Source organism: Panthera leo, chromosome D4, assembly GCF_018350215.1.
Source record: "Panthera leo isolate Ple1 chromosome D4, P.leo_Ple1_pat1.1, whole genome shotgun sequence".
Classification (NCBI taxonomy): domain Eukaryota; kingdom Metazoa; phylum Chordata; class Mammalia; order Carnivora; family Felidae; genus Panthera; species Panthera leo.
In genome coordinates, this window is record NC_056691.1 from 60,308,490 (window position 1) to 60,329,609 (window position 21,120).

A 21,120-nucleotide genomic window follows, 5' to 3' on the forward strand; every position below is an offset into this window, starting at 1 on the left:
CCGAGCAGCGCCGCGCGGGGACGAGTCGAGCCGAGCAGCCGCCCGCGCCGCGTCGCCGGTTTAAGCGCAGTGCGGGGCCGCGGCCGGGGGCGGCGGTAGTGAGACCAGCGCTGCGCTCCAGCCCCCTTTTCCCTCCATGGTTTCTCTCCGCTCCCGTGAGTAACTTGGCTCCGGGGGCTCCGCTCGCCTGCCCGCACGCCGCCCGCCGCCTGGGACCGCGCCGCCGGCCTCTGCCGCCAGCAGACCCCTTCCGACGGCCCTCGCTGCGCAGGCCGGGACGCCTCTCCCCCCTCCGCCCCCGCCGCGGAAAGTTAAGTTTGAAGAGGGGGGAAGAGGGGAACATGGACATGAAGAGGAGGATCCACCTGGAGCTGAGGAACCGGACTCCGGCAGCTGTAAGCAGAGACCCCGTCGGGCGCCCTCTCCCCCCGATGACTTGCATGTAATGGTGGCCACCTGCGGGGCCCGGGCCGCGGGTTCGCCAGCCCCGGCTCGTAGAAGGGCGCAGCTCGCGGGCTCGGACAGGGAAGGCGGGCGGGTTGGCGGGCGTGGAGGGGGGGAGCGAGCGCGCGGGGATTAACTCTTTGGCGCCCGCGGGCCCCCGCGGCCGTCTGGGAAAGGCAGTGGGGTGGGGGAAAGCAAACTTTGAGCTCTTCGCCCGCCGGGGTCCTTCCCCGGAGGAGCGCGTGTGCGTGTGGCCGGCGGCGAGGGAGGGAGGAGGGGGTTGTGTAACGCTGGGAGCCATGTTTGCAGCCTCCCGGGATGCGCGGCCGGGCGGAGGCCGGGCCTGCCGAGGAGCCGCGCGGCTAGCCGGGGCTCGGCCGCCCGGGCTCCGAGCGCTCCCGGACGGCCTGGGAAGGGGCTCGGGCGGGGCGGGGACTTCTCCGGTCAGGCCTCACGGTTGGCGCCGGCCGGGCTGAGGGCCGGGGCCGTGGGGGTGAGGAGGGGGGGGGCTGTCGGCCTCCGAGGGGGGCAAGGAGCCCCCTCGCGCGTCCGGGGGGCTTGGGCGGGCGCGGCCTCGCGCGCGCGGAGCGGGGGAGGGGCGAGCCGGGCGGCGGAGGTGGCGCAACCGCCGCCCCTCCCGAGGCCAAGTTTGAAAAAAGGACGCGGTTCCCGCCATTTTTCAAGCCTAAAAATAAAACTTTGTCCCCCATTTCTTTCGCTCCCCTTTCGTCCTCCGGGCCTTCCCCACTCCCGGTCTCCCGGGACGCGCCCCGTTCGGCCCAGGCCAGCCGTGGTGGCGGCGGCGACGGCTTTGCCTTTACTCCGCGCCGCGGTGGCGGAGCCCGGGGCCCCTGCCCGGAGTCTGGCCCCTCGGTGTGGGCGGGCTGCGGCTCCTCGCGCCAGCCGGGGCGCGCCACGGTCCGACGCAGCGCCATGTTGGCGGGCGCCCGTCTCCCTCCGCTGCGTACACCGGCCTGTGGGTTCGAGCCGCTGCTCCCGGGCCCAGACCGTGGTTTGTTTTGCGCCCGCTTCGCCGGGGCTCGGCTCGTACTGGCGGGAGCCGCGCGCTCTGGCCGCAGCCGACTCCTCCAGCTCGACTCCTCTCGGGCGCGCTGCCGTCCCCCTCCCCCGTTCTTAAAAGGGCAACGCCAGGCGGCCGCCTCCGCCTGGGCTAGACAGCGGGGGTACTGGCGGGCCTCGGCTGGGTTCGTGGGCCGCGCAGTCCCGGCGGCCTCTGCCCCCGCACGTGCTCCAGGGAGGCCGGCACCCGCCGCCGCGGCTGCGTGAGCGGCGAGCGGGGCTTTGAGAATCGCCTCTTTCTTCTCCACTCCTGCCCTCGCGGCGGCCGGGCGCGGGGCCATGTTCCCCGGCGCCCGCGCGGTGTGGCCTTGCCTCCGCCAGACCGGGGCCTCGGGTGAGTGGCGTTCCCTGGCCTTGGGGAAGCCCGGGGGAAGTCCTCCCACCCTATCCTAGTCGAGCGATGGGCGCGCTTCGTGGAGGCAGGTAGCGGTGGGTAATAAGTTGCTAACTTGTGGAAATTCGTCAACCAGGGTTTGCCTGGTGTCCCCACAAATGGGGTACCGGGCGGGCCGCCCCGCAAGCCCCCCCTCCCCCCAGCGTCCCCGGAGGATCTGAGGGAGATGGGCGTCTCAGCTCGGCACTCTGGGTTTTAAGGTTGAGGTTTGACCAGGGCCGTCCCTTCCGTCCACAGTCAGACATTTTGTGTCGGCCACGTGCTAGTGTAATGAACGGTTAAGCCTCCTCGCACCCTAAAACTTGAAGAGTGGTGTTCCCATTTTGAGTTGTTAATTTCATACCTTTGCGTTATTACTGCGTAGCTGCACGTCAGTGCAATGTGTAGTAGTTAGATTTAGCCAACATTTCTAAAAGTATGCACATGGGACTTCAAAGCGCTTTAAAATCTGGAATTTGAATTCTTTGTCCGCAAACTAAAGTGCTGTTAAAGTAGTAAACTAAAGTAAGAGCAGTGTTCTTCCCATCAGGGGAAGCACAGCTGGGATGATGTTCCCACTATATGGAATTTTTTCCTATGCGATATCTAATATGTTACTTCTTAGAAATGGGTATATAGGTGCAGGTTTTAACTTTTCAGGTAATCCTCTTAGGCCTTACACTCTTGCCAAAGACAGGTCAGAGTCATGTGATTGTTTCATCAACGTTAAAAGTCAGTTTATCTTTGGCACTGTCCACATTTCAAGGGTTCAAAAGCAGCAGGTGATCAGTGGCTACTGTATTGGACAGGACTAGCTAGCCTACAGCAGTCCACTGGTTTATTAAATAAATATTTGAGTACCAGCATTATGGCAGGGCCTGGAAAAGCAGGGTGAAGTAGAGAGCAGCCTCCTCCATTCTGAAGCCTCAGAACCCGGTGGCGCCTATTGCACTGGTGCGATTTAGGGGCTTTGGGAGCATCCTGGGAGCCTGCCAAGGTTGGGGGATAGGCAAAGAAAGGCTGCCCTAGGGAACCTGAGGAGGAGACAGAGACAGCAGGAGTCAGGTTCTTAAGAAAGGAAAGCTTTGACCTTAAACTGGAGGCTTTTCAGGAAAAAAATGCAGTGGATTTTGAAGGAAATTCTAAAAGAGGAGTTAAACAGTGTTTTGCGCAAAAGAATCATCCTTGCGGCAAATGAAAAGTTTGAAGATGACTCCTTTAAAACCAAACTCAGTCACATGGCTATTTATGTTTGTTGTGGGGCCAGCAGTTACAGAGCAGACTTGGCCTCTGGGACCCTTGTCATTTGGGAAAAGAAAAAGAACCCTTTCTTCACTGAATGTATAATATGGACAGGAGCTCTTAAATGCATATATGCATCCCATGGTTGACCTTAAAATCATCAAATGAGAACTAAGACTTTGAGGAGGATGAAGGTTTAATCACATTTTTTTTTGTTTGTTTAGACCAGATGGGCTTTTATTGTGCCCATGGCTGTTTTTTTTTGGTTTTTTTTTTGGTTTTTTTGGTTTTTTTTTTTTTTTTTGAGGTTTGAGTATGACCCTGGTAACACTTTTACCTTCTTAGGTTCCTTGCCAGAATACATGAGACCAAGATAATAGGTTTAGTTCACCTATTACCATATCCTTATTCCTTAAAACAAGTATGGACATTTCTTTAAGAGGGTGCTTGCAAAGAAATGTATAATTCGGTTTTTTTCTAAGACCAAAAGAGCTCTTCACATCAGGTGTGTTTTCATAGTGGAAAAAATGGCCTAAGATGGCATTTAAAAATCATCTACATAAAGAATGGAGATCACCATTTAAAACTATAGGCGAAGGTAAGAAATACTTTATGCAAAATATTTGTATTGTCAGTTACTTCACTGAGAGCAAATTGTGCAGTGCTGGAACATACCGTATACACTACTTAAATTGGTATTTTCAGATGTGAAATGAGACACTGGCATTCAATAGTGAGATGTAATTTAGTTATATTCTAAAATGGGAAAAAATATGTGTTCTTTATGTGAGGCTCTCATCCTTCCATTACACCAAACATGACACTCTTTTCCAGCACACTTAGCCTTGATGTTAGCTGTTTTTGAGTTTTCCATTCAAAGTTAGAAAGCCCAGCAGTTCTGTGGTTCACAGTGGATGTCCATGTGGGACCCTGGTGGGCTGTGTGCGAAGACTAGGCACTTCTCACCCATCATAAGAATTGTCTTTCCTTAAGAGACACATCTCCGGTTTCCCCACTTTTATGCCTTTTAAAATTTTTTCCCCAACTTTTGCCATCTTGTGTCTATTAATGTAATTTTGAGCACAATGGGGTATTCTGATTGGTTGCATAGCCAACTAATTGTTGGGTTTTTTTTTTCACTTTATAAGTAATCTAAATTGAAGAAAAAATTAGATACAGATAAGCCAAAAATCCTGGATATGGATAAACAGAAATAAAATAGGGTGGGCAGGTGTGTGTGAGATTTTTATCTAGACATTCTGGTGTATGGTCTACCAGAATGTCTACTTTTTTCCAAAGTCAAATTCTGTTAATGCATATATTATCTTATTACATAAATAGAGTAAGCTTTTTTATCTCTCTGTCACTATTATTTTACAGTCTTATTGTTAATGTCTGCATGGATCATAACTTATGGGGTGGTTAGAAGGGTTTTTGCCATTTTAAATAGTACTGAAATGAACTTCTTGTAATGTGAATCTTCTGTCAAATTGCTGTTTAGAATGGTTCATTTCTTTACCTACCCACCAATAGGATATGAGTGTTTCCTTCTCTCATGTTGACAGTTCTGTCACCTAAACACAGCTGAGAACCACTGATCTAAATTTGTTCTGTCATTTTGAAAACATTATTTTAAAATAATGGTAAGGAAAAAGGTTTGAACATTGGTTAACTCAGAAGAATGGAAATTGGCAAGGATGACAGAAGTTACTTATTCTACATTTTTGGATGATTTCATTTTCTGCAATAACCATGTATTACTTTTCTAATTAAAAGAATTGGTAACTCTAATTCTTCCATGTTTCCCCCTCCTAACTTATAACTGGGGAAGATCACCCAAGCAATTTAAACCAGGTAGGTTTTGTTTTGTTTTGTTTTGTTTTGTTTTGTTTTTAAGTAGCCAGGAGAACGGGAAGTGAGAGCAAGTTGGAGAGGGTGAAAGGAAAATTGCTTGATTTTTCTCTGTGACCCCTAGCACCAATCGCCATAACTTGGCTACAGTATAGTTCAGATTTTTCAGTGAAAAAGTATTAGAAAACAGTACTGTTTTACCGATAGTTGCAGGAAACAAAAACACGAGTTAAATAGGAAATAATATGGATTACTTTAAGTGTTTATCCTGAATTCATGTTTGGAAAAAATATATATAGTTTAATTAGAAAATGGTGCTGATGAGTGAATTGGCCTTAAAAGTCCCATCCATCTTCAAGCAGAAGTCCAGTTAACTTCATCTTGGACCAAACAGCTCCCTGACTTGTACACACAAATGTACAAGTGCCTGCCCATCCTTACCTCCTTAGATAGTAGCTCTGGGAGGATTTGGAACATCCAAAGGAGAAGCTGGGACCATTCTTTTCTTGATTAGAATCCCTCATTTATTGAGAGGTCACGGGATTATCTATCCCCAACTCCCTACCCACTGCCCCCTCTTCTGCAGTTGTTATCTCCCTTGCAAGTGAGTCAGGATCCCTTCATAGTCAAGGTGTAGAGGTGGAGGAGGCTTAGTTTTCTCAAATGCTGCTGACCCCATGCCTGAGAGCCGACACCCTTTGCCGTGCTCTTGTTTAGAACTTTAAACGGGCTGGGGGAAGGCTGCTGAGGGTTGACTTTCCAGACCTATTATCCTGGGCACAGCCCCAAGTGGAACCCTCCTGTGGCCTCTGCTTTCTCCAGTAATTCCCACTCTGCTCTGTGCATATTCCTCAGTGGCTGATCCTCCTACTGTGCCTGTGGTGCTCTGTTCTAGCAGATAGCATGCTTTACTACATCTTCAGCTTCCTGGAAAGGTCAAGGGGCATGCCTTCTCTGCTGAGCCATACAATCCTCTGCCCTACTCCCCCCCAGTAAATTCTGTTACCTTCTACTCACGGAGAAAATTAAAGGATTCCAGTGTGCATTCCCTGAACTTCTTGCTCTCCCGCTTAGAAACTCCCCTATACCTGTATCCATCCTGACCTCTGTAGGAAGAGCTCCCTGCCTCCAACAAGAGTAGAATGATCTCATTTTTAATACGTATTTATTGTTGAACATCAGTTTTTTAATGTGATTTGTATTTTTTATGGCTTGTCTGTTTTTTGTCCATGCTTCTTTTGAGTTATTTTTTTTCTCACTTAGGGTAAAAACAGTATCCTTGAGCAAAAGATAAATAAATGCAAATACCTAAAATTTTCATATATCCAGAAAGGTCACATTCTGGATATATGTTTAAATACCTGGATATATGTTTAAATACTTAAAGTATTTAACAGATGGGTTGGTTGCCATTTTAAGTTAGGAACTCAGAACTCAGTAACAGAGACTTGAATGTCTGTATTCTTTCATCTAGCAACAGATTGTGAGGAGAGAATCCTAATTACAAAAGAAATTTTACACGAAGGTATTGTGCCATTATTATGATAGGGAAAATTAGAAATACATTCAACAGGGAGGATTGTAAAGTAATTTTTGGTATATCCATATACTCTAATGTTTTTAGTCATTTAAAAAATATTCAGAGTTGTTAAAATAAGCTAAGTAATAGAGTTTTATCTCACTACATTTGAAATATACAAAGAGGCTGAACTAATATACCAAAATCTTCATAGTGACAAACATAAATATTACTTGCATTGATGTGATTATGCTTGTGATCAGAAAGAGGTTCTCTTTATATCCAAGTTTTCTATTGTATCATCTACTCAATCCCCTACAATCCTGACACAAATCCCAATACAGTACTCTGACAAGCCTGTGACCAGTTTTCCTCATTTAACAGTTGTGAAAACTCTTTCTCATACTGAGATATAGTGGTAACTAAAGTAGACATCACCCTGCCCATCATGAAACTTGAAGTCTAACAATGACTTTTAAAATTGTTATACTTGTAATAAGTTAACATTATCACCACTGAAATGCTAAATAAGGTTATGTAGAGCAAGGTCTCCCCACCACTCAGTTTCTCTTCCTGAGAGATTTTCTGTACATAGAAGAAAGTGTGTGGTATATAGCATAAAGGATAATACCCATTCTGCACATTTTTCATCCCACAGTGTATCTTGGAAATACGTCCCTCGTTGATGGGCCTTTAAGTTGTTTTCTAATTTTTCAGTCCTTTTTCAATAACTTCTCATGCTTTATTTCCATAAGCCTTTACACATGTTTGAAACTAATACTTCACCATTGGTACCACTCTCAGTTTTTCTTAGGTCTTTCTTGCAGGTTCCTCAGGGTTCTGTCGTTGGCCCTCTTCTTAGGGATTCCATTCTTCCACTATGGTCTCTGCCCTGATGACTCCAAATACAGAACTGACAACCCGCCTCTATTCCAAACCACATTCCCAAGGGAACCTTAAACTCCGTAGCCTTCATGGTATTCATTACATCCACCCCTCAGAAAGCCATTCCCTGCTTATTTCCATCTAGCTACATGGCTCCCATTTTTGTAAGCCAGAACCTCAACTCCCCTCCACCATCTTTCATACCCAGCAACTAAACCTGCAGATTTGAACCATTTAACATTTTTTTTCTCCCAGTTCCTTCCTCTTGATTCCTATTTTGCTGTTTGGTTCAACAAACCAGTTGAAAGAAATACCCAAAAGGTGATTTCACCCAGTGACCTGGGAAGCAATATGGCTAAATCTAATTCGTCCTCATTTGGCTTTTGGCATATAAGTGTTACTCTGTATAATTTGGATCCTCTGTCAGATAGTCATAGAAAATCCCCCAAACCAAGTGAGAACATTTTAGTTGTAGTGCTGTATTAGGTGTGTGGGCAATTACAGTTGACTTTATTTTTATGGTTTGTTGGTTTTACTTTTTTAATACAAAAATACATGCTTATAAAAACCTCATTACAAATATGAATAAACAGCAGAGGTAGGTCCCTGTCATACCCCTACTCCCTTTCCCCAGAAGTTACTTTTTTAGCACTCAGTATGTTCCAGGTGCTATTCCTCTGCAACTCCATGCAGTGAGTACTGTTATCTTCACTTTGCAGATGAGGAACCTGAGACACAGAGAGGTTAGGTGAGTCTTCTGAGATCACACAGGTTGTAAGTGGTAGAGCCAGGATATGACCTCAGGCATGTTTGTAGAGCCCACCTCTCCTCATTTGACACCTTAAATTTTCAGAAATGCTTATTTTCCTTAAAAAGGGGGGAAATGGCAGAGATGTGTGAAGAAATGTGGAATGAAGGAAAGAAAGACTTAAAGGTGTAATAGGCCTGCATGCATCCTAACTGAAACCAGGGCTTATGAGGAGGAAGTAGACAGGGTAGTGAGAAGTAGTGAAGAAGCAAGTGAGAAGTTGTGGTGTTGTGTGTATCACGACTCTAAATCTGTTTCCTTCTCTGTAAATGGGGGGAGGGTGTTGTGGTGCAAAGAATAATGAGTAAGTTCTCTGTAAATGATAGCAATTACCAGAATACTATCCTTGGATTTTGCACTGGAGGATGAAGACATTACTAGCTCATATTTTTTAGAACTATGAGTATCTTACTTCCATGTACCTGCTTGATTAATGCTATCAAACGTGGTAGATTCACCACAAGAATGCCTTTGGCCGTTACTGCCGTTAATTCTAATTTGCATCACTGTAAATTGACCAAAATGTGTTAAAAGTTGCAAGTTTCAGAGTCAACCACAGAACAGGAATGGAATAGGGATTATCATGGTAGATATTCACAGACTGTTTATTAATTGATCAGTATTTAAAATCATGGGGCACCTGGCTGGCTGAGTCAATAGAGCATGCAACCCTTGATCTCAGGGTCGTGACTTCAAGCCCCACGTTGGGCTTAGAGTTTAAATAAACAAACAAACAAACAAACAAACTAAAATCTTCAGATATGATACCCTTGGACGGATTGGAATTCTGAATTTCAGGATCCACAAAGGAGATTTTATGGCCTGAAAAATCTAATTTAATGTTTAACAGTTTTCTCCCCTGGAAATATCTTCATTACATGTAACCCAAATTGATCTTTGTTTTGAATTAAGGCCTCTTGTGTCTTGACCCCTTCTATTGTCAAGATAACCTTAGTAAAGATGAGTAAATGTATAATGCAGAAACGTGTTGCCAAAATCTCTTAGCAATCTTGTTGGGAAAAGTAAATGTTTCCTCTTTTCCTGTGTCCATCTCCTGGGCGTTGAGGGAGACTCAGCCCTGGAAGGGGTGGGGTGGTCTTCTCTGCATTTATAGTTAAAGCCGCGCCTTGGGAGAATAGACTTGGGAAAAGGAATGAGGGAGATAATAGTTTCTTCACCTGTATCTTAAGAACTGTAGTTTCTGTCTCTGGAAAGTAAAGCGTTTAAATCTTTTTTATACCGTGGTGTAACATTCCATCCTTGATATCTAGTAGTATATTGTTACTAAAGGCTTAATCATTTTTCATTTATTTATAACTGTGATCTTGGTTTAAGTAGAGGCTGCCCCTGTATGTGGGTGTTTTTGCTCCGTGTTTATGGTTGTAGTTTTTGCTTTGTTCTTTGTTTTATGTATGTTTTTGAAAGCTTGGTTTTGTTTTTTTTTTTTCTTTTTTCCCCTTTGTCATTCACAGGTTCGAGAACTTGTTCTGGACAATTGCAAATCAAATGATGGGAAAATTGAGGGCTTAACAGCTGAATTTGTGAACTTAGAGTTCCTCAGTTTAATAAATGTAGGCTTGATTTCAGTTTCAAATCTCCCCAAACTACCTAAATTGAAAAAGGTAAGTACTTTTTCTTCAGCAATAAAAGAGAGAACATTATGAGAAGGGAAACATAGGTGATTTTACTTGTAAGGAAGCATTTAGTGTAGCAGAAAGCACATGGCCTTTGGAACTGGGCATATCTGGGATTGAATTCCAGCTCTATCATTTCCCTGATGGGTAATCTTCTGCAGGTTACTTAATCTCTCTAAGGCTCAATTTCCTCACCTGTAAACTGGTGCTACCACCTGACCTTACAGAATTGCTGTGATGTTTGGAAATAATACATGTTGGATGATCAATAAATAGTTATGAAGAATAATTATTTTGTGAATAAGTTACTAATTAATTGCTATAAATTTGTTGATATGTTAGCTATGTGTTTTTTCTTAGTATGCTCTGATTTAGGACACAGGGGCCTCTCTTCATGTTTTGTTTGTTGATTAAGGGTGAATTTCAGTAAAGACTTCAGATTTGTAATCTATGATAATTCAAACCCATTACGAATTCTTAATGATTAGAAAGAAAGTTTAAAATGTGTTGTGATTAGGTGCACCTGGGTGGCTCAGTTAAGCATCTGACTCTTGATTTGGGCTCAGTTCATGGGTTCGAGCTCCACATCGGGCTTTGTGCCAACAGTGCAGAGCCTGGTTGGGATTCCCTCTGTGTGTGTGTGTGTGTGCCCTGCTTGCACGAGCACATTTGCACTCTTTTTCTCTTTCTCTCCTTCAGAAAAAAAAAATTAATTAAAAAAAATAAAATGTGTTGTGACTGCAGGAAATCACTGTAATGAAGCTACTGTATTTCCCTATCCTAATTGATGGCTCATTGTTCATATTTTATTGGTCTAATTATAAACCAATCAGACCCCCCCAACTACCAATAAAAAACCCTCAAGGAAAATGTTTTCTCATGTCCTTACCTATGTAACTGTCACTGAGCTCCAGAATGTTAAAACTGGAAGAAACTTTGCTCTTCTAGTCCCTTATTTTATAAGCATAGCAATAGACCCAGAAAGGTATAGTAATTTGCCTAAAGCCACCTACAAAAGAGGTTTGTACTAGAGCCAAAACTAGAATCCGTATCTCCTATTTCCTAAACCATGCTTTTTCTATTATATAATAAAAGATACGTGGTCACATAAATATTGCAGAATTTTCCACTGTTTCGGTGTTCACGTTATTAGGGATTTTAAGCAGAACTGTCATCCAAAAGTACACATTGAAGTCTGGAATCAGAATTAGACAAAATGCAAATAGGCTGTTCCTGTAGTCTGTTTGAGTCCTGAGAGGAACTTGTTTTGGTTTAAGTATATGAATTAAAAACCAGAAAATGTTTACTTATTTGCCTTAGTTAGGTAATAAGTGTTCAGGCAGTCCTCATGAGTTTCAGGTAACTTAGCTTCCTATCAGGAAGAATAATCATGTTATATTTAAATTGGTAAATAGTTCCCTTTCTTCTGTTAAGCATCTACTTGAAAGGTTCAAGTATAATCTTTTTATATTTACATGGTTATTGGTGACATTGGGAGCTCTGATTAGCCCATTAAACAACTGGTGGCTTTCTGGCATGTATCTACATAAACTTGATGCTAGTATGATTCTAGTGTGTATTTTGTGTTGTTTTCCTAGCATCCTGGTACATTTTCCTGATGTACTGTGGTCTGTGTGCTGTCAGACTTAACTCAGAAGAGGAGTGAATCAGTGACCATCTATATAGGCTTTATCAAATTCTTCTGAAGTCTTGTTAATCACTTCCTTGCAGAGTTAGGGAGGAATGGAGAGATCCTACAAATCAAACTTAAAGGCAGATAAGATGTTCTCACAACTGATACAGACCTTATTTTCTTTCTGTCCTAGAGCACAGATTATTTTTTAACAAGAAACAGGTTCTGAAAGAAATTTTGTTGTACGAATGTCACAGGTTTCCTAAATTTACACATTGATTTCATTTCAAAATAAACATGTCACTAAATGCTTTGGCAGATTGCCTTGTTTCTCTGCTTCCTAAGATAGTCATGTTGAAAGGATACGAACATTACATAATGTGTGATATTCCAACTAACCAAGAGAAATGGTCTCTTTGTTTTGATTTACTAAAATCTCAGTAAAGCTAACACTTGAGTCTTTGTTGATGATAGACTTGTATTTTTAAATCTAGACCATGACTAGATAATTTGACTGGAATAACCCATGGGAAGGAAGAAATGTTTTGAAATGTTGCAGTTTCATCTTCTGAAATATTTAATAACACCTAAGTTGTTGAAGACTTGAGTTGTCATTTAAAGTCATTCTTCCAACAAATATTGAAGTTTTTAAAAGTTCTCTGTTCTGCATCATGTAGTTTATTTCATAGCATGCCAAAGACCAAATTACATGAAGTTTTCATGCTATTCTTTGCACGTAACATGGTGGGAAAGGCAAAGTCTTCTGAAGCTAGCCTGCCTGGCTTCAGAATCCTCAGTCACCACCAGAGCTACTTTGTGATCTTGGCCAAGTTTTAGAGTCGTCTTTGTAGTTCATTTTTCCTCATCTGTAAATGCGGGTAATAATTCTACCCTACCCCATAGGGTTAGTAAAAGTAAATGAGTTCGTGTATCTCTAGTGCTTCAAACATTGCCTGGCACTTAGGTACCGTGTAAGAGTTAGATGCGGTTACCGTTGTCGTTGGCACTTAAAATAGAGAATTGAAACCAGTTGTATAGCCTAAGTTTTCTCATCTGCAAACTGAAGAGTTTGAATTATATGCTCTCAACTGTCTAACTTTTCCAGGCTCCAATTTCTTTCACTTCCCATTCTGATTCCTTGGTGAAGGCTCTTTCTTCATTGGCACACGGCTTGCTGTGCTACTTGACCTGCAGCTAAGAAATAAGAGTAGGTTCTTATAAAGGCTAGTGCGGCTTTATGCAAGAAGTGGCCTCTGGGGAGTTGGTTTCGGCAACCCTGAAGCTGTTGCTCCACTCACTTTTCTGAGGTCATGGAGCTTCTTTAAGGGCTTGTTTTGGGGCCTATCCCACTCCTGTAGCCTTCAGAGCAACATTCCCTGGTGGCTTCCAGGTATAGAACCCTACAATGTGTCAGAACTCTACAGACCAAATTAGGTTTCGAGTCGCCATAGTGAGCTTTGTTTGGCACACGGAATAAGCTGCTTAGAATGCACAGACCATTTACCCTTCCTGGCAGGTATAGAGTATTACAACTTCTCAAAGAATTCTAATTTGCTTTGACCCACTTTTTAGGTTAGAAAATGGATTCACTGATATTAGGAGCCAGATCTTGAGCAAACTATTACAATTAGCAACTGGTTAAGGAACTCTTAACTTCTAACACAGCTCTTCTTATCCATCCTGTTTCTCCTCTTCCCCTGAAATGCTCTTGGAATCTATAAACTATTTATCTGTGTTTAATCAAATAGAGCGAACAAACATGCCCTGGTAGGAACAGAGATTATTTGATCTTGATAAATATTTAAAAACTGTATTTGGTATTTAAAAGTGTTTCTCTGTGTGTATTTGTGTGTATATTGTATATTCTCTTGCAGCTTGAGCTCAGTGACAATAGAATCTTTGGAGGTCTGGACATGTTAGCAGAAAAACTTCCAAATCTCACACATCTAAACTTAAGTGGAAATAAGCTGAAAGATATCAGCACCTTGGAACCTTTGGTGAGTATGTGAGAATTGGAAACCAGGACTTATTGGTCATTTTCATTTTCATATTTCTTTATACTGAGGGAAGTGCTTGGAAATAGTAATTGATCAAGAAAGTGGTGGTTCTTACTATAATACTTTCTAGAGAAGTTTTAAAGATCAGGGCCTTTCTAGTTCTGTGTTCTATGGCTTTGCTCTCCCTACCTGATACTGCGCTGGTGTCCTTTCACAGGGGAATTCTTTTCTTTTTTGTCTTTTTTGAGTTTCATATATTGACCATAGCCTTAAACATTTAATTTTTTTCCCCCCAGACTGGCCAGGCTATTCTATACTGTTATACTTTTATAGAAAAAGCTATTCATACTGGTGGCATATCTGAGTTGTAGGTGGAACAGTCCAAGGACAGCTCCAGTAAGTTTTAGGTCTTCTAATTGATTTTGTGCCCCAGCTGGATTGCTGTTGGCTAAAGTTTTGCATGGGAACCGCAAAATCCTCCTCAGTCTTACATACTAGGATAAGCTATGAAAAGATAAGTTTAAGTGCCAGTTAGGTTGCAGGCTCGCTGTGTGACCTTGGGCAAATTGCTTCTTCTCCCTGGGCCTCAGTTTCCTCACTTATGAAGCAGGAAGGCTAATAATCTCTGCCTTACCTTACTTAGAAGTTCTGAGAATAAAATAAGGTAATATGCTTAACTCCGCTTTGTAAGTTGGGAAGCTGTACTAATGGGGGTCCAGTCCATGTGGAGATTGTAGGCCAAAAAAGCTGGAGAGAGAGGTTAATGCAAGGTATGGGGCAGCCTCCCAAGCTGTTCTGTTTGGCTGCCACCTGGAAATTTCTATGAATTTAAGATTGTTAAGTGACTGATTTCTCTAAATATGATATTCTGTAAATTTGGCATATATACAGAATTCCATTTTAATATGCCTAATGGAACTCCAGCTTGTTTCATACTATCCAAAGAAGCCTGTGGCTTCTTACTGTTTTTACGTATACATAAAGTCAAGTGTTTCCATTTGACTCAACCTTACAAATGTTAATTGGAAGAGGTTTATGTAAGCATATAGGAGGTGTCTCAAGATCTGGAAGAGCAGAACCCAAGAGGATAAGGCATCTTTCTCTACTATCTCTTTCAGTTCTGATGTCACAATACATTAAAATACTTGGGTTGCACATCACTTGTACAGAATGCTTTATTAGTATTTCAAGGAAGGGAAGGTAGTTAAGTTGTGACTTCTTCTAACAAAGGATTTCCTGCCAGAATTACAGCATCTTTTCCCTTCTAATCAATAATTAAGGCTCTACTCCAATGTAGGCTAAATTGCCTTTTATTGAGTCCCTTTATTTTTATGTTTCATTAAGTGGACCACATTTAGCTCATATTTCTCAAATGTTAGGAGCCTGTTTCTTAGCTTTGCTTCATGAATTTTATCCCCTTTTCTGTTATAGGTACACCCCAGGTACTTGGGCTCCTTCCTTTTTTACTGGTTCTATTCTTTTCCTCCAAACCAATCCCCATTTCCAATATTTAAGCAAACATTTATTGAGTTTTGCTGTATTCGAGGACATTAACATTTGCCCAATGTGTCCTCCTAGAACCCAGAGAAAAGAGAAGAGCTGTACCTCTTTTAGAGATGAGGAAACCAAGTTTAGAGAGTTTAAATAATTACTCAGTGGCCACATATCTAGCGATTCAAATCCAACTCTGCCATTCTTTCCACTGCCTTTGGGACCTATTCTTTTTACCTACAAATTTATTTCATACCCAAATTGACCTTAAACTGGGAATTCCAACAGGAGTACTAAAGTAAGTGCTGGTGTCTCCCAGTTGACAGGCTACACCAAGCCTTTATTGTTTATGTGTCAATGATAGGCCTATCGATTCACAGTCATTGTGAGCATAAGAACACCTTTTTTCTAGAACAGAGTGCCACACAGTACCTTCTCATGCTGGATGACTGGCTGTTGCCTAATTCTTATGCCAACCCGAGTCCTCTTTGATGTTTCACCAGAAGCCTTTGTCAGTGTCCTAGCACACAGAGGCAGAGCAGAAGCAAACCTTGTATGGGATTTGTTTTCTTGGGCGTTCTGACCTGGTCATTGATGAATGAGGGCCATTTGGTGGTTGTGAAAGTCTCAGTCCCCAAGGACAGTGAAGAATGAGAAATAATCATAATTGTATTTACCGTTTTTAGAGTATCTGTTACGTATCATACACTGTAGTAGATGCTTTATGTGTGTTGTCTCATTAGTATTCCTCAAAAAATATTTCTACAAATAGAATAGAAATAACATGGCCCTCATTTTACATATGAGGAAGCTGAGGCTTGGGAGAGTCTGAATCCCTTGTCCAGAGTCACACACTTGGCTAGCCAGTGACAGAGCCACAGTGCTGCACACCCTGCGTGGAAAAGCCTGGGCTCCTGCCATTCTCCTGAACTTGCTGTTCACATTCCTAGGGGTGTTAGGGTAGGTCTCCGGAAGTTATATCCCGGAATAAAAAAAAAAAGCTGTAGGAGAAGGTGAAGGGGGGGAATGTTGGGTCCATTTTGTCTTCTGAAAGTTTTCTTCAATGGGAAAAACACCATCCTCATCCTCATTAACCACGTACATTTTGAACACCGTCTACTTTGAGCCCAGTTCTTACAGTCAATGCAATGATTGTGAATGCCTCTGCTTGCTACAGGGACATTAATCGAGAGACAAAGAAGGCATCAATTCAAACTTCCTTGGACACCTTTTTTAAGAGACCTGGGCCATCCAAACCATCCCCCAAAGCCCTTCTAAATTCTAAGAAGGCAAGCAAAATTATTGTTAATAAAATGTTTAATGTTTATTATGGCTAGCCTATTAGTTTTAGGCCAAATTTCTGGTATGGTAGCATTCTGATTTTTGGGTTTCTTTTTTGTTTTTGTTTTTTAGCAGTATTTACACATTTACATTGGGGTCCTGAATAATCTGTGGGTAGTATATTTTGGGCCTTAAAGCACAATTTTAATACTTTAAGCAATTCTGGAGTACTACAATTACTTGGAATTTTGTTATTTGCTTTCACTTCGTTTTCTAGCATACTGTTTGGCATGTTTGAATTATTCATAATGGGTCCTTTTCTTAAGTAGCCAAAAACCTCACAGATACATGGAGTTTCAGTAATAGGTGAGCCTTGGAGGCCTGTCTACTGTGATAGTAGATGGAATTAGAGAAGGGGCTTGAGGCACTGTAGAACATTAAAGATTAGGGGTTGTATGTATTTTTATGCATCCATTTCCCGAGTATAATCTTGAGAAGTGAATGGCTCGTTCCTTGAGTAAAGAATTTTTAGACTTTGGGAAAGCTGCCTAAATTTACTTGTGGTTATATCTTAGCTGGTATAGAGTCAACCTTTTTGTGACGAGAAAAGAGTTCCCAGTGTGTCAGCTAGTTGTCTGGGGTGGTATTTCGACATTTTTTTCCTCTTTGGCAAGAAGTCCTACCTGGGCTTCTGGAGGTCAGGGCCTGCCCAGTGGGGAACCTAATCTGAAAGCTACACAACATAAAAGCAGCTCTCCCTGTCATTAGAAGTTCGGGGACAGCTTTCTTATGACCTCAGGGGACTAACTTACATAAGCACATTATTTGATCCATAAACTCTTGGATCATCGTACATTGGTGTTTTGAGGAGTGCATTTGCCTGTTGCTGTAACCCTGTTCGGTGTTCCATGCCTGGCTGTCTGTTCCCAAGGGCTGCTCAGTGAAAATAAAACACGTGTAGGAACCTCTTTGACCAGGAAGATGAAGATTCTGTAAGTGCAGGGGTCAGCCACCCTTTCCTCTACAGGGCCAGGTAGTAGATCTGTTGGGCTTCTGAGGCCATACAGTCTCTGTTGCAACTGCTCAGCTTTGCCATGATTGTGGCACAAAAGAAGCTGTACATAATACATGGCCGAGTTACAATGAAACGTGTTTTACAAAAACAGGCAGTGGACCAGGATGGGCCAGTTGACTTTTGCCAAGCCCTGCTTTAGGGCAAAGATTTTTAAATAATTTTGTAACTCTCCAGAATTAGTCAGATACCTCCACTCCTGATGACAAGGTTTTTTTCATCTACATTTCTTCCCAGGTTCTTGTAAACGTTGAAATAGTTTTCCCAATAAAACATCAAAGCCTTCAAACGATGTTTATGTTTTCCAACTCAACTTTACACAGAGATCCTCTTAGTTTTTTTGTGTTAGTACTACTTTCTCAGAGAATACCAAGCTTTTTCTCCTGATTCAGAACCATTAAAAGTGACATTTATGAAGCTGTATGTCATATGCCCTCCGGGCTTATTGGCCATATTCTAGAGGGCTCCAGGCTACATGCTGCTTCATGTTTTATGTTTGCTTTTTAAACACTTGTCCCTCTTCTCCTTCCTAAGAGGCTCTGCTGTACTTCTGCTGCTCTTTCCTTACTTGCCTGTAATATACTACCTCTGCCCTCCCAATGTCTTCTTTCACCTTGAGTCACAACTTAGTAGAGCTGGGATAGAAATACTAGTACACAGTTGTAATAACAAATGAATCTCTGAGTAAAACAAATGGACAGTTTCTTATCTACTTTGGCTACTCAGAGCACTTTCCTTGGCCCAAGCTTTAAAGCTCAACTATTTTGTGTTTCAGATAGAAGACAAAGTTCTAAACAAATGAGGTATTGCCACAAAATTTCAGGGTATGGTAAAATCAGAAGAATTGTATATCAGAAAGCTCTGGTAATAGTATTGATCTCCCCGCCTCCCCCCAAATTAAAAAAGAGTAATGTTCCTCTCCTGAAGTTTCAACTCTGAGTGCCCCCACCCTTTCCCCAGCCTGTACTGCCTCCTCTCTTCCTGGAGAGTAACCGTATCACTACACTTTGTGCTTTATTATATTCCGTTCTCTAGTGTTTCACATCTGTGTCTTCGAATAGAAATCTCAACTACCTTAAGATTGAATTGATTGATTGAGTGAATTTTTTTCCCATCCTGTCACCCCAGAGCTTTGAAGACTAGGCTTGATATCCATCAAGTTCTTACTGACTATTGGGTTACTTAGATGTTAAAACTTAAGTTTTGAACCAAATTTATTGAACCTGTTTGATTTGTCTCACACAGTGAAAAGATCTAGTTTAAATATTTTTTCAAATTTATTTTTCTTAAAACTACTAATGCTGCCAGAAAAAGACCATTCTCTGAGAAGGTAGATGTAGAAGGTAAATTGTAGAAGGTAAAATCTGGTGACTTACTATAAAGGTTGCAAAGGACTTGAAATGTTTTCCTGAGTATAAAACTGAGTCGGTAGCAGCTAACTGAACAGAGCCTAGAATTTTACCTCTTTGAGAGATGGGTTTTGTTGCTTATGTTCCTTTGGTTTAGAAAGTATGTTTTTTGATCCTTTTCTTCAGAAAAAGTTGGAATATCTGAAAAGCCTGGATCTGTTTAACTGTGAGGTTACTAACCTGAATGACTACCGAGAGAGTGTCTTTAAGCTCCTGCCTCAGTTGACCTACCTGGATGGCTATGACCGAGAGGATCGGGAAGCGCCTGACTCAGATGCTGAGGTGGATGGTGTGGATGAAGAAGAGGAGGATGAAGGTGAGTGGCCATAACATCCAGTGAACCTAATTTTTGCCTTTCAAAGGTCATGAGGAAGCTCCAGAATGTTGTTGTTATGGAGAAAAATAGTATGCATGTGTATAGGCATTCCATTAATTTGGGATTAGGACTTCTGTTGAATTTTAAGAAGCCCTTGGGACATTGAAGCCTTCAAATGATTCGAAATAAAAATGGCTTGTTAGCTAGTTAGTCTTGAATTTGGAGAGATCATAGACTGTGCCCTAACATATTGAAGTAATTGTGGTTTACCCTTTACTAAAAGGACCATCATCTCTCATGTCTCCCTGCCTGTTCTAGTTATTCCCCTTTCTTGGTTACTGTCTGACTTAATCCTCACAAACTACGCTCTGTCAGCACTTCAGATTGCACTTCCTGATGCCCGTGAGCTAGGTTAGGTTTCTGTGCGTGCTAAAGCATCCCCTCATTTACTTCTTTCATAACCTGTCTCTCTGCTGTTCTTGTCCCTTTGAGCTATGCTATTACGATCTTCTTGGGTAGGAACTATCTTTTTCATCTTTATTCACAAGGCCTAGCACTTCGTAGATACCAGGTACATGTCCGTTATATCCAAATGTAAATAAAGCAGCTTTCCTTGCATGGTGACCCACTGATTCTGAGCCACTTAGGATAAATAGTTTCTCGCCTCTCCACTGGCTTAAAAGGAAGCAGAGCGATCACTTTTCACGTAAGTCAGCATGAAGAAAACTTACTCTCAGAATTCCTGATGTTGCTGGAATCTGGTATTACTGTATTTGAAGCATTATTTTAAATGTCTTTTTCTTTAAAGATAAAAATCCACAAAAAGAAATGGGCAAGAAAAGTAGAGGAGGAAATCTATCAGGCAGCTTGGGTGCAAATTAATAGTGTAGTACTCTGGTAGCACTTTGGCAGTTTTATGGCAGATTTGAGACAAGGTAATAAAGGATGGGATGTAGGTTGTAAAGTGGACACAGAATAGGACATCTCCCTTTGTTCCAAATGTTCACTTACTCCCTTCACTTGCAGGTTCTCCGTTATTCCTGAAAACCATTTGTGCCTTTTTGTCTATTTAATTAAGCTCACTTTAAACAGGTTGAATGGCTGTGTGTGCAGGAGCATGTAAGGAAATTACTTGGAGGGTGGAGAGCAGCTCCTGAGAGGGAGTATCAGTCAGACAACAAATTTGCGCATTTCTTAGGTGTCGGGCACTGAGGTATATAGTTCTGAAGGTAAAAACCAGACTTGGTTCCTGTCTTCTTGGTGCTTATTGTCTACTGAGAAGAGAAATGTTAAATAATCACAAGTGAGTAAAGCATGAGATAAGGAGAAGCATCAGGTGCTTCTGTAAGAGCTTGTGAGCTGGGATTAGGAGGTCTGGTGAGTCTACCTTGGAGAAGTGTGATGTTTAGGGGTGCCTGGGTGGCTCAGTTGAGCGCCCAATCCCCTGCTTTTTTTTTATCCTTTTTTTAAGTTTATTTTTTTGAGAGAGATAGCGAGCAAGGGAGGGGCAGAAAGAAAGAGGGAGACAGAGAATCCTAAGTAGGCTCTGTGCTGTCATCACAGAGCCTGATGCAGGACTCAAACTCAGGAACTATGAGATTGTGTGACCTGAACTGAAACCAAGAGTCGGATGCTTAATCAACTCAGCCTCTGAGGCTCCCCGAGCGTCGAACTGTTGATTTCCGCTCAGATTGTGATCTCATGGTTTGTGTGTTCAAGCCCCGTATTGGGCTCTGTCCTCACTGCTCAGAGCCTGCTTTGGATCCTGTCTCCCCCTTTCTGGCCCTCTCCTGTCCATATGCTGTCTCTCAAAAAGAAATATACATTAAAAATTAATTAAGAAAAAAGTGATGTTTAACTGAGACCCAGGTGTTTGAATCACTGTTAGCCAAGCAGAGAAGAAAGGGAAAAATATGCAGAGACTAGGAAGCAGGACAGCACAGCGAGCTTCAGGACCAGGAGAGGTAAGAACTGGTTGCCTAGAGGCCTGAGCCAAATGGAGTAGAGACACAGAGGGTGCAGGTACCTCTCAGCCTGCCTCTTAATTCCTTCCTCTCACAGGGTTATTACTCTCTTAGATTCCTC

General features: G+C 42.5%; 1 protein-coding gene across 3 annotated transcripts in view; it reads left to right on the top strand.

The window, feature by feature from the left end:
- The window catches only part of ANP32B (acidic nuclear phosphoprotein 32 family member B), a 26,950-nt gene continuing 5,830 nt past the window's right edge, over positions 1-21,120 (top strand). Inside the window, exons 1-4 of one of the 3 annotated variants that reach the window (XR_006196136.1) lie at positions 1-395; positions 9,675-9,824; positions 13,344-13,466; positions 18,846-19,035. Coding sequence is in view for 2 of the 3 variants with exons in the window: in XM_042914043.1 (XP_042769977.1) it covers positions 342-395; positions 9,675-9,824; positions 13,344-13,466; positions 18,846-19,035 (517 nt within the window). In the remaining variant the exon portion in view is untranslated. Of the gene's footprint in view, positions 396-3,326; positions 3,334-9,674; positions 9,825-13,343; positions 13,467-18,845; positions 19,036-21,120 lie in introns of those variants that run through there. The other 2 variants (XM_042914043.1, XM_042914044.1) reach the window with 2 other exon arrangements.